The sequence below is a fragment of the Polyodon spathula genome, chromosome 16, assembly GCF_017654505.1.
Source record: "Polyodon spathula isolate WHYD16114869_AA chromosome 16, ASM1765450v1, whole genome shotgun sequence".
In the NCBI taxonomy this organism is placed as follows: Eukaryota; Metazoa; Chordata; class Actinopteri; order Acipenseriformes; family Polyodontidae; genus Polyodon; species Polyodon spathula.
The window spans coordinates 17,052,499-17,070,770 of record NC_054549.1 but is presented as its reverse complement, the minus strand read 5'-3'; the positions used below and the strand labels follow the sequence as shown (position 1 = coordinate 17,070,770).

General features: G+C 39.2%; 1 protein-coding gene across 2 annotated transcripts in view; it reads left to right on the top strand.

Annotated features, from left to right (window-relative positions):
• The window catches only part of LOC121328933 (basement membrane-specific heparan sulfate proteoglycan core protein-like), a 174,036-nt gene that overhangs the window by 95,513 nt on the left and 60,251 nt on the right, over nt 1-18,272 (top strand). Inside the window, exons 38-50 of one of the 2 annotated variants that reach the window (XM_041274078.1) lie at nt 10-120; nt 1,019-1,102; nt 3,061-3,153; nt 4,177-4,260; nt 5,267-5,497; nt 6,746-6,859; nt 7,330-7,457; nt 8,262-8,345; nt 8,814-8,869; nt 9,445-9,609; nt 10,774-10,884; nt 11,447-11,547; nt 12,669-12,849. In XM_041274078.1, the coding sequence (XP_041130012.1) occupies nt 10-120; nt 1,019-1,102; nt 3,061-3,153; nt 4,177-4,260; nt 5,267-5,497; nt 6,746-6,859; nt 7,330-7,457; nt 8,262-8,345; nt 8,814-8,869; nt 9,445-9,609; nt 10,774-10,884; nt 11,447-11,547; nt 12,669-12,849 (1,543 nt within the window). The remainder of the gene's footprint in view (nt 1-9; nt 121-1,018; nt 1,103-3,060; nt 3,154-4,176; nt 4,261-5,266; nt 5,498-6,745; nt 6,860-7,329; nt 7,458-8,261; nt 8,346-8,813; nt 8,870-9,444; nt 9,610-10,773; nt 10,885-11,446; nt 11,548-12,668; nt 12,850-18,272) is intronic. The other variant, XM_041274079.1, reaches the window with a different exon arrangement.

The window sequence follows — 18,272 nt, the reverse complement described above, 5'->3', positions numbered from 1 at the left end:
TGTTTTCAGACATATCGGCAGGGTTTACCAGCACCTCAGGAACAAAGGCAGCAGTCCACAAACCTTATCCCAGGCCTCCCTCTGTACCCCAGAGGCCCAAGGCCTGTCGACAATGACAAGGTAGCACCGGGCTGCTTGCTTGCTTGCTTGCATGGAGTGGTGCTTTGAATATGTATGAAATGGGTAACACATCTTAAGGATGTACGTTAGTGTGATATGGAGTGCACCATGAGTTAAAGTAAAACCAGCTTGGTCCGCAGAACCGCAGAGGTGATTACCTTGAACTCGCTCAGAAGAGTTTTAGCAACACCCTGCCGTGTGTAGTGTGAAGTCAGTCAGTGTCGGTAATCTGGTTTTGTTTCAACACCTCTCCATAGGAGTACTCTTGAGCAGCACCAAGAAGAACTGGTTAATTGGTTTTGTATTGTACAAAATACTAAAATACATGGTATTTGGGCCACCTACAAAAATGTAGATTGCTAAATAAATAGAAGGCCGAATTATAATGTTTTTGCATGAGTCGATGCCTAAATACTGTACAGGGTGATTTATAACGCACCATATGACAAAAGAACCCTCTGCTGCAAACATGATTACAGATGTGTTCAAATTGAGCTCCAACATTGACCTGGCACAGGAAACTTCACAGGATAGCCTTGGCCTGTCTGGATAATTTTCAAGGAAAGCCTCTGCTGCCCTACAAGCACTTTGCCCATGACTTGAATTCATGAAGACTCAACATGTCTTCAACACTGAATGTATTCCTGTTTACTTGTAAAACTGTAATAATGTTTTTTCTATGGTGTGCATATGAATCTCAATGTGTTGTACATGTGTACGTCCTAATGATATAATTCAGGTGTCTTCTGGCATGTCCCGGGAGCTGTACTGTTTGTTTGCGGGATGAATTCCTGCCTTGTCTTGCCAATTCTTTCCCCTGCTTCAGCTTTGGTTTTGCTTTGTGGACCTTAGCTGCAATCCTCTCTATCTCACTGCTCTTATTCCTCCTGTGTCCCAGTATGCTTTGGTCTACAAGGGTCTCAGCTTGCTTCCTGATGGCCTCTTCTACTGGCAGCTCCCACAGCACTTCAAAGGGGATAAGGTAAAAGACTATGCATTAACCAATAAAGGCATGTTTCAGAGGTTAAATTACATATCCATATACTGTATATTTTCAATAGAGGTTGGCATAGGTACACAGAGACCCAGGTTCCCTGCCCGCTGTAAAATATATTCAGGTTCTTGTATTCCTGTCTGGTTATCAGTGTTCCTCAACAGCTAGCATTTGAACCTCTACATTGCATTAACCACCTCTATGCAACTCTTGGTTATTCTTAAAATATACTATACTGTTCAATCCAGGTCCATCTACGGAGTTAGATATTTTGCAGTTTTGACTTAATGAAATAGGAAAACAACTTATTAAAAAATGTGTCTCTTTTTTAATGTGATTAATGTACCATCATGCTACGCAACTGGGCACTCCAGTTGAGTATTTTCAGAATAAGTATGCAGTTGTGATTTTTCTATCAATGTGTACCTCCGATTTTTGTGATAATGGATAACTGTCCAATGAAATAAGTTTTTATTGAATGTCCAAGGTGCGTTATTGAAATTGTTTTGGATGGATTGAGGGAAGCCTGGTCCCATGATATTGGGAGACTTGGTTTGAGGCTAATTTGATATACGTATCAAGCCCCAAGTCTCCCCTGGTGTGCCATGCAGTGGCCTGAAACCCAGTCTCCTTGAAACAAAGTTCCAAGCCACAAAGTGGCTTCGTGTTCTCTCAGCTTAATTCCTTCTGGGTTGTAACAAAGTGTTCCTTGTGAATATTTTAAAGTACACAGTGCTAGCAGAATAATTCCAGTTAATCTTAGCTCACACGTATTGCCATGGTTTTGTCTTGGATTTTCTTATATGAAAAAACACGCATTCTGGTGCAGGTTAATAGGATTTTGAATGCTAATTTTTTTGAAGCAGTTGGTGGTAACCTCCAATTACAGTAGAGTATGAGACCTACAAAGTGATGATAGTCCATGTAAGATCAGATTTACTGGAATTATTTTGTTATCGCTGTGTACTTTAGGAATGGCATACTTGGTATTGTGGGCATCTGTGTTGTCTCACGATGCGGCGGTCTTACTGTGCCTTTCAATCCACAACTTCAGAACCCCTCAAAGAAAAAATTTGGAAGTAAAAAAAAAAACAGTACACTGATGCAGGAACAAGTAAAAACGTTTGCTTTCTTGACTTTCTTGTAATATTTGAATTTGCATTCACAAAAACCTAACCTGCAAACTTAACGCTAAATAAGTGAAGTAGACAAACATTTCAGTGAATCCCTTTATAGAGCTGATAAAATCCTTGGTCCCAACATGTTCTACTTGACTTCATATTGAATGCTTCCTGCTTATTTGGATGTACAGTATGTGTGGGTGTGTAAACAGGAATTGTATCATGTTGTATTTGAATAAGGATACAACCAAACCACATCCTTAGGATATGATGTGCTTGTGGGAACTGAAATATCTGCTACAAATATATACTGGAATTTACATTCAAAGATGTTGGTGGGAATATAAACATTGAGTAAACGCAGAATGACTCGGGTTTGTACAACAATCCATGTGCTGTCTTGGGTGTCACTCATTGCAGACACATGTCCAATGCAGACAGTCCAAAAATAAGATTTGATGTAAAATGATTGAAGGTGGAACAAAACCCAATGCAAGGATACTACGTCTTTAGGTAGTGAGTCCTTCTCTTTGTCCATCTGCTGTTGGAAGGTAGTGTACAGGCAATCCCTGGATGCATTGTTATGGATTTCTTGTCTTGTCCAAATTGGTCTTGTTCAAATTGTTATGGATTTCTTGTCTTGTCCAAATCAAATCATACTGTATGCTACCAGCTCTTTAAACCAGTTTAGCTAAACCTAATAAACAACACAATGCTTTTTTCATTTTCTAGCCTGGCGTTCTCCAGTATTGAATACTTATTGGTATTGGTCTTGTTCCACAGCTAGAAGCCTCTATCTGAACTTTCTGTCCTCATGTCTTCTAGATTGGATCCTACGGTGGCCGCCTCCGGTACACTCTCTCCTACAACGCTGGGGCGAGGGGATCTCCAGTCCCTGATGCTGATGTGCAGATCATTGTGAGTATGGCTAAGATGCTGGACTCCTCTTTGTGATTTATTCAGTTCTTTGCTCTATCAAGATAGGGGACCCTAAAATTGCAGGTGCCTACACATTCTTTCATGCATATGTACTAATCGGTAAACCCCAGGAAGGTAAGACGCCTTGAGCAAGCAGCCAAAAAAATCCACAAGACGGCCTGTTAATTGAGCTGCTGTTTTTGATGTTTGCTAATGTAGTGCTTATGAAAGGTGAAGGACACTTGCGTGTCACAGCTGCTTCTGTGAGTGAGCGTAGCTCAATCTAGACCTGAACTCCCCCCTCCATTCCAGGTGGTCCCCCTCTCAAGCAGTCTACAATAGTGACAGATTGTGTGGTGGTTTTGTGATGTGGACACCTACTAAGTTGATGCACTCAAACTCATTATTGATTCAAACTCAGGTCTCTGAAGGTGAAAGGCTTTTGAATTAACTGGCTATGCACCACCTACCCTTAGTAATAATAGTTTTCTGTTGTGCCTGCTGTTTACAAAAAAGCTGTACTGGACCCACCTGTAAAACATGGTATAGCCACTGAATGTTTCTGACCGTGAAGGTGCAAGAGTCCAGTACATAGACGTGTACATAAATAATAAAGTGGGACTTGTTAATGCCACTGTAACACTCTCTTTGCAAAAGACAGTGGGTGTTAGATCACATTCCTGCTGCAGGAACGTCCTTCCTAAAGCCATTCAAGGGTGTGATTTCTTTGTGGAGTTCAAGCCTAGACAAGCATTCTTGTTTAGTCTGGCATAATGCTGCCAGACACAACAATTTGTGAAGCCCCATGCTTTTGTATTGTTTTGCCATATATAATTTGTGCCGTCTATTGTGCATCACCTTGAGGTGAGCATACAAGGCTCTATAGAGAGTAATTATAACTTGAAATAGCTAATGAGATTAAGTGTCCTGATCTCTGTGGCTATACAGTATGCTGAGCTATAGAAGGATGCAGCTGCAGTTGTGTGTGGGATGTCTAACCCTTGTGTTGGGTTTGTTTTCTAGGGTAATGACATCACTCTGGTTTCCTACCACCCCGAACAGCTGAGGCCCCGGGAGAGGAAGACCTTTGAAGTCATTTTCAGAGAGGTAACCTACAACAGCAATTATCTATATCTGACAATGTGACACATGCTGTGTACAAATATGTATCTTGCATCTTGATATTAAAACTTTACATTTCTAATGTGACTGTTGCTGAAGAACGGATATACCAAAAAATAGTGTTTAGAAAAAATAAATGAATATAAATATATATTTAAGATGGAAGTCGTAGCCTTGTGCTGTATTCAAATAACATGCTCCCCCTTAAAAATCCAAATTGTCATTTGCCTTGAATACCCCATTCCCATTCCCACCACAGGTTTCTTGATCATTCAAGTTGAGCATCTGTACCAAGAAAAAATACAAACCCTTCTTTTTATTATAAATGATGAATGAGAAATCCTTGTTGCATCTTATCCTGTGTATAGATGTCAAAATTAAACATTTTGAGAGTAGAGATTTCTGATACGTTAATGTGTGTGAGGTGCCTCTTATTATAACAGAAATAATTTTGCAGTTTGAGAAGCTTTGCAATTCTCTTGCCCCAACTGCATGAGATGACATCGCTTGTAACAAAGAGACGCGTGGTATTTGTGACTTATCAGCGTATAGAAAACTGCTGAAAGCATCCTATTTTAACACATGTGGCGACCTGTAACCTGTCCTCCTTGAAAGAAATATCACATACAAAAAATGTGGCATTTCTTACATGCACTGGGAGAGGAACATTGCAGGGGGATAAGGGAACTTAGAAAGAACTTTGACAGCTCTATAGAGAACACAGCAGCACTTTTTAACTTGACACCAGGATGTGTAGAGTGAAACAGAAATTACACACAGTCAATCTAAACAAGAAGATGATGCATCGGTAATAATCGTTCCGATATCGTTCCTATACCAAGTTCCTCCTGATCACCGCCACCCTGATGCGTACAACCCTGCTTTGTCACTGACCTTTCTTAATTGAATCTGAATGAACAGTAGTCTGAAGAACCCCAGTGATTGAGGGAAGGTTGCAGCTCTAACGATCCCCTCTTTCTCATGAGAGCAGCAATACTGGAAGCGTCCGGATGGAATGCAGGCGACCCGGGAACACCTGATGATGGTCCTGGCTGACCTGGATGAGATCCTGGTCCGAGCCTCCTACTCCACTGACATGCTGTCCACCAGCATCTCTGGGGTCAGCATGGAGGTGGCTGTGCCCACTTCCACCAGCTTGCCCCAGGCCCTGGAGGTGGAGCAGTGTGGCTGCCTGCCTGGCTACCAGGGGCTGTCCTGCCAGGTGAGACACCACGACATCACCACATTTCAAGGTTAAAGGAGTGCTAGCCTATTATTGGCTTTATTAACAATATTGTTACCCTTTAATTGAATATCTTTGGTTCTGTTTTTTTCACTTTAATTCAGTTGATATTTCAGATACAACGGTATAGATAAACTGCAACATCCTGGTTCTTTACTGTAGATCACATGGTCTGATTGCAGCTAGATCACTTGAGTGAGTTTAATGACACAAAGTGTGCCAGGAAACTGCAGCAGCTTTTCATCTATAGCACATTTTGTTCTGATGTTAGTCACTGGTTCTGTAATGTTGTTTAGCCTAACTATGGAACTATGGCCAGTTATCAGGGCAAGGTTTGTAATGTTAATGGGAGTTTTAATCTGCATTCACTAGAGTCGGCACAACCCACTCCTGCCCTGTCCACAGTTCAACAAACATCCCTCGGGGCTACAAATCGTAGCTTCCCATTTAGACTTGAAACAACTGTTTGGACACGCAGAAAATGAACAGCTTATTCATTAGTCATGCATCAGTACATCTAGCCGTGGGAAACTCGTACTGTCTCTCTTTCGCAGTGCATTTTAAAGCAAGTGAAATTATGTGTAATGCTAGGTTTTGGACAGCAGTGTTTGACAGTGGCTACTCTGCAGAACCCCACATTTACAAACCTACCAGAAACGGGGGGTTCTTTTGGTTTTCTTTGTATTATTATTTCTCAGAGTAAACGTGTAGACCTTTTATGAAAACAGCGCACATACAATATATTTTTCATTCATGTTTTTAAAGAGTCTTCTAGAAAAACTTAATTCCTGATGTGGTCGTAACTTGAGGTTCTACTGGATGTGAAAGATTACAGAACCAGAGTCTGATTAGGTGGAGGTGTACCTCTTGGGAGTGAAATAATTCGGACTAGCCCAAGATTACCTGGATGTAGTCAAGCAAATATTCACTTCAAAACCAAGTCAAGTGAGAGTTACTTGGATAACTGATCAAGCAAGAACATCCCTTAGCCAGTCCCAATGCATCATAAAAACCACAGTATACATTAAATACATCAACAGTAGGAGTATAGTACTGAAGAACCAACCTGACCCCATATATAGTTTCCAGTGTGCAGCCTGTAAAACAAAATATCAACAGCAATACACTAAGTGTTCTGCTAATGGGAGTTAAGAGTATGTGTTCTGGTCGCTAGTATTTCTACAGAACCCGAGGTGCCTGCTGTTTTAATGCTTGGTTTGTCTGCAGGATTGTGCTCCGGGCTACACCAGGACTGGAGGAGGGCTCTACCTGGGGCACTGTGAACTCTGTGACTGTAATGGACACTCTGACTCCTGCCACCCAGAGACCGGTGTTTGTACGGTAGGGAGCTAGCTTGGGTTTTTACTGCTGCTTCTGGTGTATTCGGGGTATCATTTCTGGTTTTCCGACGCTCTTGTCAAGCTTTGTTATGCCGCAAGATTTCAGATTTCTTAGAAAGTAGTTTTGTAGTGGAAAAATACTTACTAAGAATCGCTGATTTAATTGATCCAGCTGTGTCTTGTAATCAAGAATTACATTGTTTGCTGTTCTTCAGTACAAAGTACCTACAGCTTTGTTGAATCAACTGCTTTGTGTGACGAAGGTGTACAATCCTGACCAAGAGGTTTACAACAAAAGGGAATGTGATGTGCTGTTCCCAGTGGGTGTCATTGTGTGTTATTTAGGTGGATGTCTGCTAATTTTTTTGCCATCCAATTAAATCCCAGACCTTTCAATGTTTTAAATGTAAAGAATTCTTTGCTTTCAACCATTGTGTTTTTTTAAGTAAGTATCTTTGTCTCTGGTAACAGAACTGTCTGCACAACACATTTGGGCAGACGTGTGAACAGTGCGCTTCTGGTTTCTATGGCGACCCAACAGCCGGGACTCCAGAGGACTGCCAGCGCTGTGCGTGCCCGCTGCCGGATCCAGAGAGCCAGTAAGTGCTGCAACGTTCAGGGTAGTTCAGTCATGTCGCCATCACTGAGGCTGCAGTCAGGCACAGTCCCAGCTTCTCCTTGCAGCAATACGAGCTCCTTTCAAGATGTTTTTTAATTTCCTAAATATTTAAAAGCTTGCCTGAAAAACAGCAAATGCTAAATTGTAGAATATTTTGGGTTTTTTTTTGGTTACATTCTACAGTATTTTCAGCATCAGTAAATTGTCAATCAAAATACAAATAAAAATAAATGTAAAAACAACAACAGATGTGACATGTCCCCTTGTACTGGCAGAGCGATCTTTCTTTATTAGAAATGTTTCCCATCTTTGATGCAGCTGGTGTCTCTTTCGTTGAAGACATTTTAAAGAAACCGTGCAGCTCTATACAGTGGGTTCACTCATTTACCGGAAGCAAACTAAACAGACTGCCAGGTTCCTAAATGCAGTGTGTCGATTACATATTACACACCAATGGGTTGCATTGCATGGAAATAGTGAAAACTGTGAAAAAAAATACAGCTGATTTTTTTTTCTTTAAAGCTTGCATACTTTGTACTATGTGACTGAATGCAGATATATCTAAAGCAAATCTGTCTGTTTGCAACAGTGTACACTGTTCCATTTCAAAGTGAAATTGTACTGAGTCTGAGGAATCTTGTGATCTTAAGACAACCCCAAGCTTTTACTAGGGGAGAGTTGGAGTACTCGGGAGGTCTGGTTATAAAGATAGGATCCCTGAAGTGGTGTTTATAGTCTGTGTTTTAGTTTGATTCACGACACATGTCTTTTCTGTCTTTGATAGGTTCTCCCCTACCTGTGAGAGTCAGGGCTCTGGGTACAGATGCACGGCCTGTCAGCCTGGCTACACTGGGCAGTATTGTGAACGGTAGGGCACTTTGCAAATTGCAGTGAATCATTTTCAGATCAATAGGTGCCTAATGTAATCCTCAAATGTAAAATTCTCCTAACTTTGGTATTACAATAAGGCCTTTAACTGTGGAACACACGTTTATTACATGTCTTTCTGGACAGGCGAGGCTGGTGTTAGATATGATTGCTATTAGGCTTCCCTCCTATATCTCTGCCCAGCCACACTGATGACTGTGTTTCAGCAGCGTCAGGAGTAAGTTGAAAGTTATCGCATCATGTAGCTGAGCAATGGCAGCCTGTTGCACAAATAAGAAAATTGTTAGGCTTTAATGTAAAACTTTACTCTAAAATGGAAGTTATTTTATTGACGTATTTTGTTCACTCCTCAAAAATAAGTATTGAAAATACAGACAACAACTATAGTATATTATACAAATACTATGCTAAACTATATGATTTTCTTGTCCTTCATTCCCCTCTCCAGATGCGCTACTGGGTACGCGGGTAAACCTCTCGAAGGGACAAAGTGTCGCCCATTCAGTAAGTTCTGCTTTCACATTTGTATTAAGTTTATTTTAGGAATTCTTAATAATGTTACAAAATGTTATTGAACATGGTATTCATGTTAATTACACCACTGGAGAGTGCCCCTTTATACAATTTTATTTGTAGCCTTAGCAGGGGATATGTTAATCCAGAGCTCTGGGTTTGGGAAGCTGTCTGTTAATCAGTAATGGAATTGGAGAATTCTGTTCAGCCCTCCTGATTTGGGTGTGTTGTGTGAGTTGCAGTGCTAGGAGTTTCCATACTTTAGTCTGGGTCCTACATATAGTGTCAACCTGTAGCCTGTCATGCCTGTTTTGATGTTGACACATGGACGTTCAGTCGGTTTTACCTGCTTGTAAAATGCAAAAACTCCCTGTCAACTTAAATCTTGAATAGTCTAATTTAGTCTGCAGAAGAGGACAGACATGTACAGCGTGTGTTCTGGTTTTCCTTTCAGGCATTTATTTTGGTGTGCATTTGTAGGTTTCTGCATATAGTCACATTAGAGATGAAAGATTTCTACAGGTGGTACAATACAAGTAAATGTATTGGTTTCTGCTTTCCTTTAGACCCCTCGCCCCTGGTAGTCCACGTATATCCGGAGAGGACAGTCGTCTCCCAGGACAGTGATGTCACCCTGCGATGCCAAGTCACTGGAACTCCGCCCCATTACTTCTATTGGACAAGAACAGATGGGCGTGCCTTGCCAAGCAGCGCTCAAACACAGCGAGACGGTAAAGCTGCAAACACTGCTACAAAACAGATCAACAACGAGCTCAAGTGGACTACATTCTAGTGTTTTCTGCACTTAGTGGTCGATGATACATAAACTGCATGTACAGCGATTCAGAAAATTGTGCTGGGTTATGTGTTGTTTGTATGCAAAAGAGTAGCTCTGGAGCTCCTGCCTCACATGCTGAAAAAGTGTCTGAAGGTGGTAAGAATGTCCATTTTGATGACCTTTGTTCTAAACAGACAGACCTTTGCCTCTGTTTTGGGAGATGGCCTAGACCAGGGGTCTCCAACCCTGGTCCTGGAGAGCCCCTATCCCGCCGGTTTTATAGGTGTCTTTACATCGTCAGTGGCTAAAGCTCTGGAACACCTGTTAATCTTGACTAATTACACCAATAATTGGTTCAATTAAGTAACTGAGATTGGTTGAAACAAAAACCAGCAGCCACAGTAGCTCTCCAGGACCAGGGATGGAGACCCCTGATCTAGACAAATCGCACCACCATGTAAGGGTGGGTAACCTGAGTTTACCAGTAGTGTCAAGGTGCTGCATCATTGTTTGTTCTCTATTTAAATCAATTGCTTTAATGAAGGTTGTATTTAAAAATATATTTATTTTCAGGTATTGATTTCTTATCAGTACATTATCGTATAATAATTATGTACTGATCATTCATAACATAAAAAAACTCATACAGTAGTGTGCAAATCTATTGTAACACTCCGTTGCTTCTGTTTTGATTTTGTTGTGCGTAAAAATCCTGGTTAATTGTCGGAACAGGCACATTAGTGATAGTGTGATGTGACTTTAAGTCGGCCACACATGCAATTCATTTAAAATAGAAAGAGAAATGGAATATGTTGCCACAAATGGTAAGATGCATGAGACTTTTTAGAAGTTGTTTTAAGATGCATAATAAAAGCACAAAGTGGTCTAATGTTTTCACACCCTATTGTTTCTATGTCACTGATTACTGACTGAAAAGTGAAATTCACACCCCCAGTGGTTTTCATGCAGGTAGGTATATAAATGACTAATCTTGAGGTGCTCTAATACATTTGCACACTGCTGTATATTCATTGCATAATAAGCATAAGCTTGCGTATTCCTGCTGTGTCAGTATAAAAGCAGACCCGTCTCCTGACCAGTCATTCTCTTTCCCCAGGTAAAGAGCTGCATTTCTCCCGTATTCAGCCCAGTGATGCCGGGGTCTATGTCTGTACCTGCAGGGATCTGCGCAATGCCAACACCAGCCGAGCTGAGATCATAGTGACTGGTGCGTTTTACAGCTGCAGCAATGCTGTCATGTCTTCTACTTTGTTCATAGGTTCAAGCCTCTGATGGTTTACTAAAGGTGATATCTTCATGGCACTTCGCATAGCTATTTGTAAAGGAAGATTTTTCACATACTGTACTCTGAGTAATTTGACTGGAGGGAATGGAAGAAGTCTGGTGAAATTGATTTTTTTGGATAATTGACCCACACCCTCAAAGTGGGGTCCAATAAATAAACTTGTACTCGTAAAACTGTAATCATTTCTGTGTATAGCAATGTTCGTAACTTGTGTGGAATCCTTAAAGCACATGAGAAACTGTCAGGCAACTAATTCGTGCATCTTGTTGCAGGTGACAGTTTGAAGGGGTTTTGCTTATGTGAATAGTTCTGAACAATCTTGTTTGGAGTTGCTTTGCTTTAAAATGAGTTGCTTGTATAGTTGCCAGGGAAAGATGCCTGAAAGATGCCAGGTGTTACTTTTTTTCACAATATCGAGAGAAGAGCCGTGAAAAAGATACTTTGTAATATTGTTTTATTAATGGTTCTCGTCTCTTTTGAACAGCTGCTCCCTCCAAAGCCATTGAAGTGACGGTAGAGGAACCCAAAGAGCAGAGTGTGAGCCCTGGGTCTACTGTCAGCTTCATCTGCACTGCTCGGAGCAAGGTGGGTATTTGGAGAACCAGGGCTGGCACGTGGGCTGCAGCATATCCACAGGGCTCTGAAACATAATGCCTGCCAGGTTCAGGGGAAGTGTTTGTGAATCTGGTTATGTGGGGTTCAATATACAGGTGTGTTTTTGGTATGAAGAAAAGAAAGTTCACAAAGATTTAAAAACATGGGCGATGGAGTATAGTGGAAGTGCCAGCATATACGACTATGCTACTGAAGATTTACATTTTGTTTTGGGTTTGATCACTGTGCGTGGCTTTTGTTATAAGCTCCTGTTATGGAGCGGGCTATGGAGCGGTTAATCATATACATTTCTCAATTGGTTATTACCCTGCTAGGTGTGCCCCCTGTCGTTTTCTGTTGTTTCTGCTGAGATTATTATTTACCAGGCTTACTAACAATTCCTGCAAGAATGTGGGGTCTGCTTCTGAAAAGAGCTGAGGTGAAGTTGTTTGAAAAATAGCCATTGGGCCTGTGGAGCTGTATTTTCTCAAATTTGATTTTCTCTAGAGATTTTCAATTTACTAAATGTCGCAGTTGTACACCATGAGCTGTCATTTCTAAAAGCACTTCAGAATTTCAGCGTTTAGGAGGCTTTTCAGAAGCAGGTCATTAGCTAGTAAGCTTGGTAAATTTAGCAAAAACTGAAATACAGAATGATACCAAACACTCATAATAAAAGGATATTGAACAGGTACGAAATTAAATCTTCCAAAAAATGTAAATATAGGCATAGAGTCTAAGTTTAGTTGACACACCTGAGGGCAAGCGTTAACTTGTTTTCCTGCAACACTCTGTCTTTAGTTGATGAAAGAAATACCACATAGAACATATGTATTTGTTACATCTGCTGGAGGCAGTGTTTAGCAGAGGGGCTCGTTAATGATTTACTGTCTGGTTTATAAGCTGAAGAGAGACCTTTTGAGGGTGTTTTAAACTTTTATCACGTCCCGAAGATGTGACGACTGAAACGGAAAATGATATTCAAAGTAAATCTAAACAAGACATCAGGTAGTGTTGGAGGTATTCCAATCCCATACCGAGGCTTAATACCTTGGGATTGGTGTGTGGTTTTGACAAGTGGATCCAGTAGTAATGTGCGTCCTTTTCAACAGTCTCCAGCTTATACTCTGGTCTGGACCCGACAAAACAATGGCAAGCTTCCGGACCGGGCTATGGACTTCAATGGCATCTTGACCATCCACAATGTGCAGCCGGAGGATGCAGGCATCTATGTGTGCACAGGCTCCAACATGTTTGACATGGACGAGGGCACTGCACTCCTCTACGTAGCAGGTTCGTGATTGCACCATTCAGTGCCCATCAAGCTCTACTCCCCGCGGTGCATGGCTTTTGGTGCGTTACACTATCCCTGCTCCCCTTTTACCCGCTGCCTTTTGTATTGGCCAGACGTTAACACCTCTGCTTTGAGCACTAGAATTTACACATATCCCTGCCTTTTGGCTTATAAATTTCAGCTTATCTACATCCCCCAGTTTTTTGGTTTTGTTTTTGTTTTTATGCTTGCCCACCTGACCTTGTTTTGTGAAGGCTTTCCTTTTGCATGTCTTAAAAATATCATATTTTTGTTTTAAGGTTTTGGGCTTTTCTGACATTTGATACATGGCATGCAGCCATACTGCAACCAAAAAAGACTTCTTAATTTGCCCTGGCAGCAAGAGGAATTTTGATCAGATTACTTTCTTTCTGTAAGTTTTGTTTTTCAGTAGTTGTGTTCATTGGTAGAGCTCCTAATGCTGTCAGTTGGATTAAGGTTAGGGTGAGTTGCATGCCGGTACCATAGGCTTTAATCTTGTACCTCTTTAAATTTTCTTTCCTCTTATAGGCACTAACAACACTGGGCCCCATTCACAAAACTTTAAAGAATTTTATTTACTATTAGAAACCTTAAGTTAAACAGGTCTTAGAGAAGATTACAAACTAGAAATAAACATGATTTAATAAGTCATCCTTAACAAAACATTCCTTAAAAAAATTCTTGTTAGGGTTGTGATGAGTGTCTGACAAAGGAAGTCATGATCTCATGAGAACAAATCTGCATAAAGCAATTTAATATTGATAAAGTGGACCAAAACTCATTGATGATAATGTTGCTAATGACAGCAAGAGGTAAGGAAAGGGATTCTTAATCCCTGCGTAGTATTCATTTGAGAGACAGCTTTTTAAGCAGAAGCAAATACAAGTCAGTACGGATAACTAGCCTACTAGATATTATATTCTTTTTGTGTGTAATACTGAATAGCTTGGACTTCCAAAATCAAACTAAATAGAAGTGCGTTTCCCTGGCAGTTGCTGTGCCAAGTCATAAGCTACTGACAAAATAAATAATTTTACTTTGTTTAGGGACCAAATCAGTTTTACTAATAATACGAACAAGAGTCCAGCCGTTCTGAATCCCATGTTAAAATAGCCTGCAGTAGTTTGAATTGTAGATATTTTAATATATTTAGAAGGGCATAAACAAAACATATTGCTTCTGTTTTAGAGAAAGTAGCTGAGATTGCAGTTTTTGCATTTTAAGCTGGGTAAAAACTACTACAGCAAATTACTATTTGAAGAGGCATGCAAAACAACCCTCCGGTAATATAGAAAGAACTGTTTAAATATTAGTTTGGTAGGCAGGGTGCTTTTTATTGAGTTAAGAAATTGAGTTCCTTTATGTATTCTGGAAGGGCTATTCTGGAAACTTGGTGCTAAAATTAATAGAAGATCAAACTACACAATAATAATAATAATAATAATAATAATAATAATAATAATGTCACTAACAACTGAATGTCTTCAGCTTTATGCTGCTCGTATGGGTTTCTGACACTGATAGAAGCTTATGGAATCGAGTTCATTGATATTTCATTACCACCTTTTATATAACATGCATTTTAAAAACAAACAAGCCATAATGGCACTGAGTATGTTTAAGAGCTACTTGGTGTGGGTGTGGGATAGCTATATTAATGCATTCTATGTGTTGTTTAGATTTACTATGTCTGTCATCACATCTTGGTAACTTTTAGTTTGAAGCATATCTGACACCTCATCTTGGAATCATGTATGTGTGCACAGCTGGTACACCAGAGTGGAGCTATTTACATGCCTCTGTGCATCAACTGCCCCTTGTGGATGTAAGAAATATTACATTTTGCAGCAAGTCTTTTAATCGTAGTGCCAATGTGGTATTTCTTATGTCAGACATGAGGGGGTAAAGGCTAATGGACTCTGAGAGCTCTAATGAGGCCACTGGGGGGGCTTCTTAATGACCAGGATGTGATGTTCTGAAACATTCTACAAAGTGAATCTAGACAAGAAGAGAATTACACACGTTTCTCAGATTCTCAGACCCATGCTAAGTTCTTCTTTTAGAGAGTGTGAGGTTCAGACTATTGCGTTTTGTGGTATAATTTATTTTAATTGAATTCATGGATCCCTCATATAGGTGCTATTCGCTACCCATGGTGGTGTAGATACTGTGATTACAGTGGAAGGTCCTGGGTTAAAGTAACGTTTTGTTGAGAAATTGTGTGTGTGTGTTTTAAAAGGAAAATAACAAAGACAGACCTATTTCTGTTATCTTTTGTGTTCCTTCTGAGTGAGAGCTAGTTTAAAAAACAAAAACAAAATATATTTTGGCTTTTTCAACAGCAGCAAACAGTTAAACGAGACCTGCCATTTTCTGCATGAGCAGTCAGCGTTATTGCAGTGCATTTGTGCTGTATTACCTGGTGGTGGTCTGAGACTAGTTTGGTTCTCTCCTTTTTTTTTTCTTTCATTTCTTTACTATCAGGGTGTTGGTATTTGGACTATATTTGCATCTGTAAACACCCCCCCCACCCCACTCCCTCTGTCATGTCTGAGGTGTTTGCATCACCCTGGGATGTAGCGATTGATGAGGTATATCTGAGTTTATTGAATGGTGCTATCAGCCTTCGGTTTACATAGGAAAATCTGCCCTTTAGAACTGTATACCACTGGTTCTGTTTTAAAGGAGTGATGGCCAAGGCATTAAAACCTGTTCTCTTATTAGCCTTACTTCATCCGCTACTGTTGTGCTGAACATATTAATTTGTTGTTTTAATTAGGGGTTGTGTTTCAAGCATTACACTTCTTGTAAACATTTAACTGCTGCTTAAAGGTGCCACAACTTCACTTCCTGTCCTCCCACCGCCTCACTTCCTTATTCTGGCAGACAGCAAGTGATAGGTTGCCAGGAAGTTGGTTTATAATGGTGTGGTTCTTGGGAAATCGCAAATTTAAAGGTGAATTCAAGCAAACAAAAAAAAAAAAAAAAATTCAACAAATTGTACTAATGCTAATAAGAGAGAGGACTATTTTTTATTTTATTTTTTCAAGCTTTGGTTATCGATCCATTAGGACGATAATGAAGATAATACAAAACAACGATCCAACTGGAGGTTCCAATTATGCATAATCACACAGAGGAATTAATGTTCTCAATGATTATATAAATATGAGGCATCCCTACTACTCCAGTTAAATAGTAAACTTTGGTTTTGTATTTTTTTTCTGCAATTTGTTTAGCCCATTGTACAGCACCTGTTGATTTCAAACTACTACTGTATGAATAGCTGAACACCACTAAACAGTTACAGCAAATACTGTATTCATGAAAAAAATGGTATAGTGTCAAAATTATAAATTTGTCTGGAGACAGACAGGAACTACTGGGCACTGGGAAATATATATTTTAAATATTTAGCTTACCCCAAAGTCTAATACAGTAATGATTAATATACTTGTATTTCAACAGTACACAGTCTAACATACTCTATAATAACCATAGAAAGTAATTGACCTGCATTATATATGCACAGTTGACCAGGAAATTGGAATTTGTGTTAAAAGTGAACTGTTCAGCTCAACAATCCAATACCTTTTTTTAAACTCTGCATCCTGTGGAAAATAAATATGTTAACTAACATGTGTCAAATCAAATTGTTTGATTGTGATCTCTTTGCTAACAATCTGAGCCAAACAATATTAGCAGAGGAGCCAGCACCCCAGATTTGAGTCGCCGGCTGCAGCAGCTTTATCGACACAGTCGGAAAGAGCACACTGAAAAGAAAGCCCCACGCATTGCCTGGGCTCACGGTGTCTTGTACAATATGCTTTGTAAACTGTTGTCCAATACTGGAGAGGACCGAAATCTAGGTGCTGTACATTTTACAGTGCTGTGTTTGTCAAGCATCATGTGAGTCATAGAAACACACAAGATGTGGACTGTGTCTCCTTGCAAGTTTGTTATATTGCAAGACTACTGAACTGTATGCTATTATATTAGTATTGATTTATCTTTTAAACACACAGCTGTGTTTTGTTTTTTGTAATTATTAAATTGTTTACCTGTGTGCAGAAGCTTGATCTGGTTTGATGCCTTGGCATTCATTTACGCAGAGAAAACAGCCAGAATACCAGAAAAGTGTACCATCAAAAAAAAAAAAAAAAAGAGGCAACAGTATCTCAAACATTTTTAAATCTTTTCTATTAAAAAAAAAAAAAAAATGCAGTTGGATGGGTAAAAGTGAACCCTGTATGCATCTCCTCATAAATCTCCAAAAGCATTGTTCTGTTTTATTTGATCACTTTTTATATCACCAGACTGTAAACAACTTTGTTATGTTGCTGTTTTGTTTATTTATTTTTTAATCTGAGAGGAAACAAATTGTACACTGTAAAATGAAATAGAATGGACCTTCATCACAACACTTAAGGACTGTTTTAAAGAATGTGTTTTGTTTGTTTTTTTTCTAAACATTCTCTTTCATTAACAAAAATTGAATAAACTTTGAACTCTCAAAAAACAGTTAAACTGTTTAATAAAGGCAGTTAGTCAAAACTGGCTTTAAGAAAACAGTCCTGAAAAATAAAATTGTTAATAGGGTCTAATATTTTAACGACTAACGTTGTTCGGAAAATATTATAGATAAAAACAACTCTGCCTGCACATAAACATTTCACACCTGATATAAAAGAGATCAAATGTATTCTCCAGAAGATTGACCCTGCCTGCAGGCGAAATTATGCAGTTCATCAGTAGTGGCACTGTTACCCACTCGCTACATTCAGTTCGCAGGTGCCTATGTTCCCGTTTTGGAGAGCTAATTCATGCCTCTCTTGGGCACAGAGAATTACCAGTGTTTGATGGTTGTGATGTGATAAATTCTGACAAACATTTTGGTGCTTAAGTTTTTTTTTTTTGTTAAGGAAATGTGTATAGTTTAGGACAGTGATAAGCATGTTTGATTGTGTGTCACAGAGTTTACAAGTGCCTTGTAATAACTCTTATGCGTAGCTATTGTGTTTGCACACTTCTGAGTCATTTAAAGACTTTAAACTGCTCATTGGATTAACTGTGGCAAACAGTGGCTTTCAAGACCTCAAAAGTTTCTTCTTTGGGTGTAAGTGGCAGTTTGATGTGTAACCTAATAAGCCATGTAAAAAATAAAAACAATGTGTTGTATTTTGTACAGAAGTAAAGCTTTTGCATGCATATATATATATATATATATATATATATATATATATATATATATATATATATATATATATATATATATATATATATATATATATATATATATGTATATATATATATATATATATATATATATATATATATATATATATATATATATATATATATATATATATATATATATATATACACACACACACACACACAC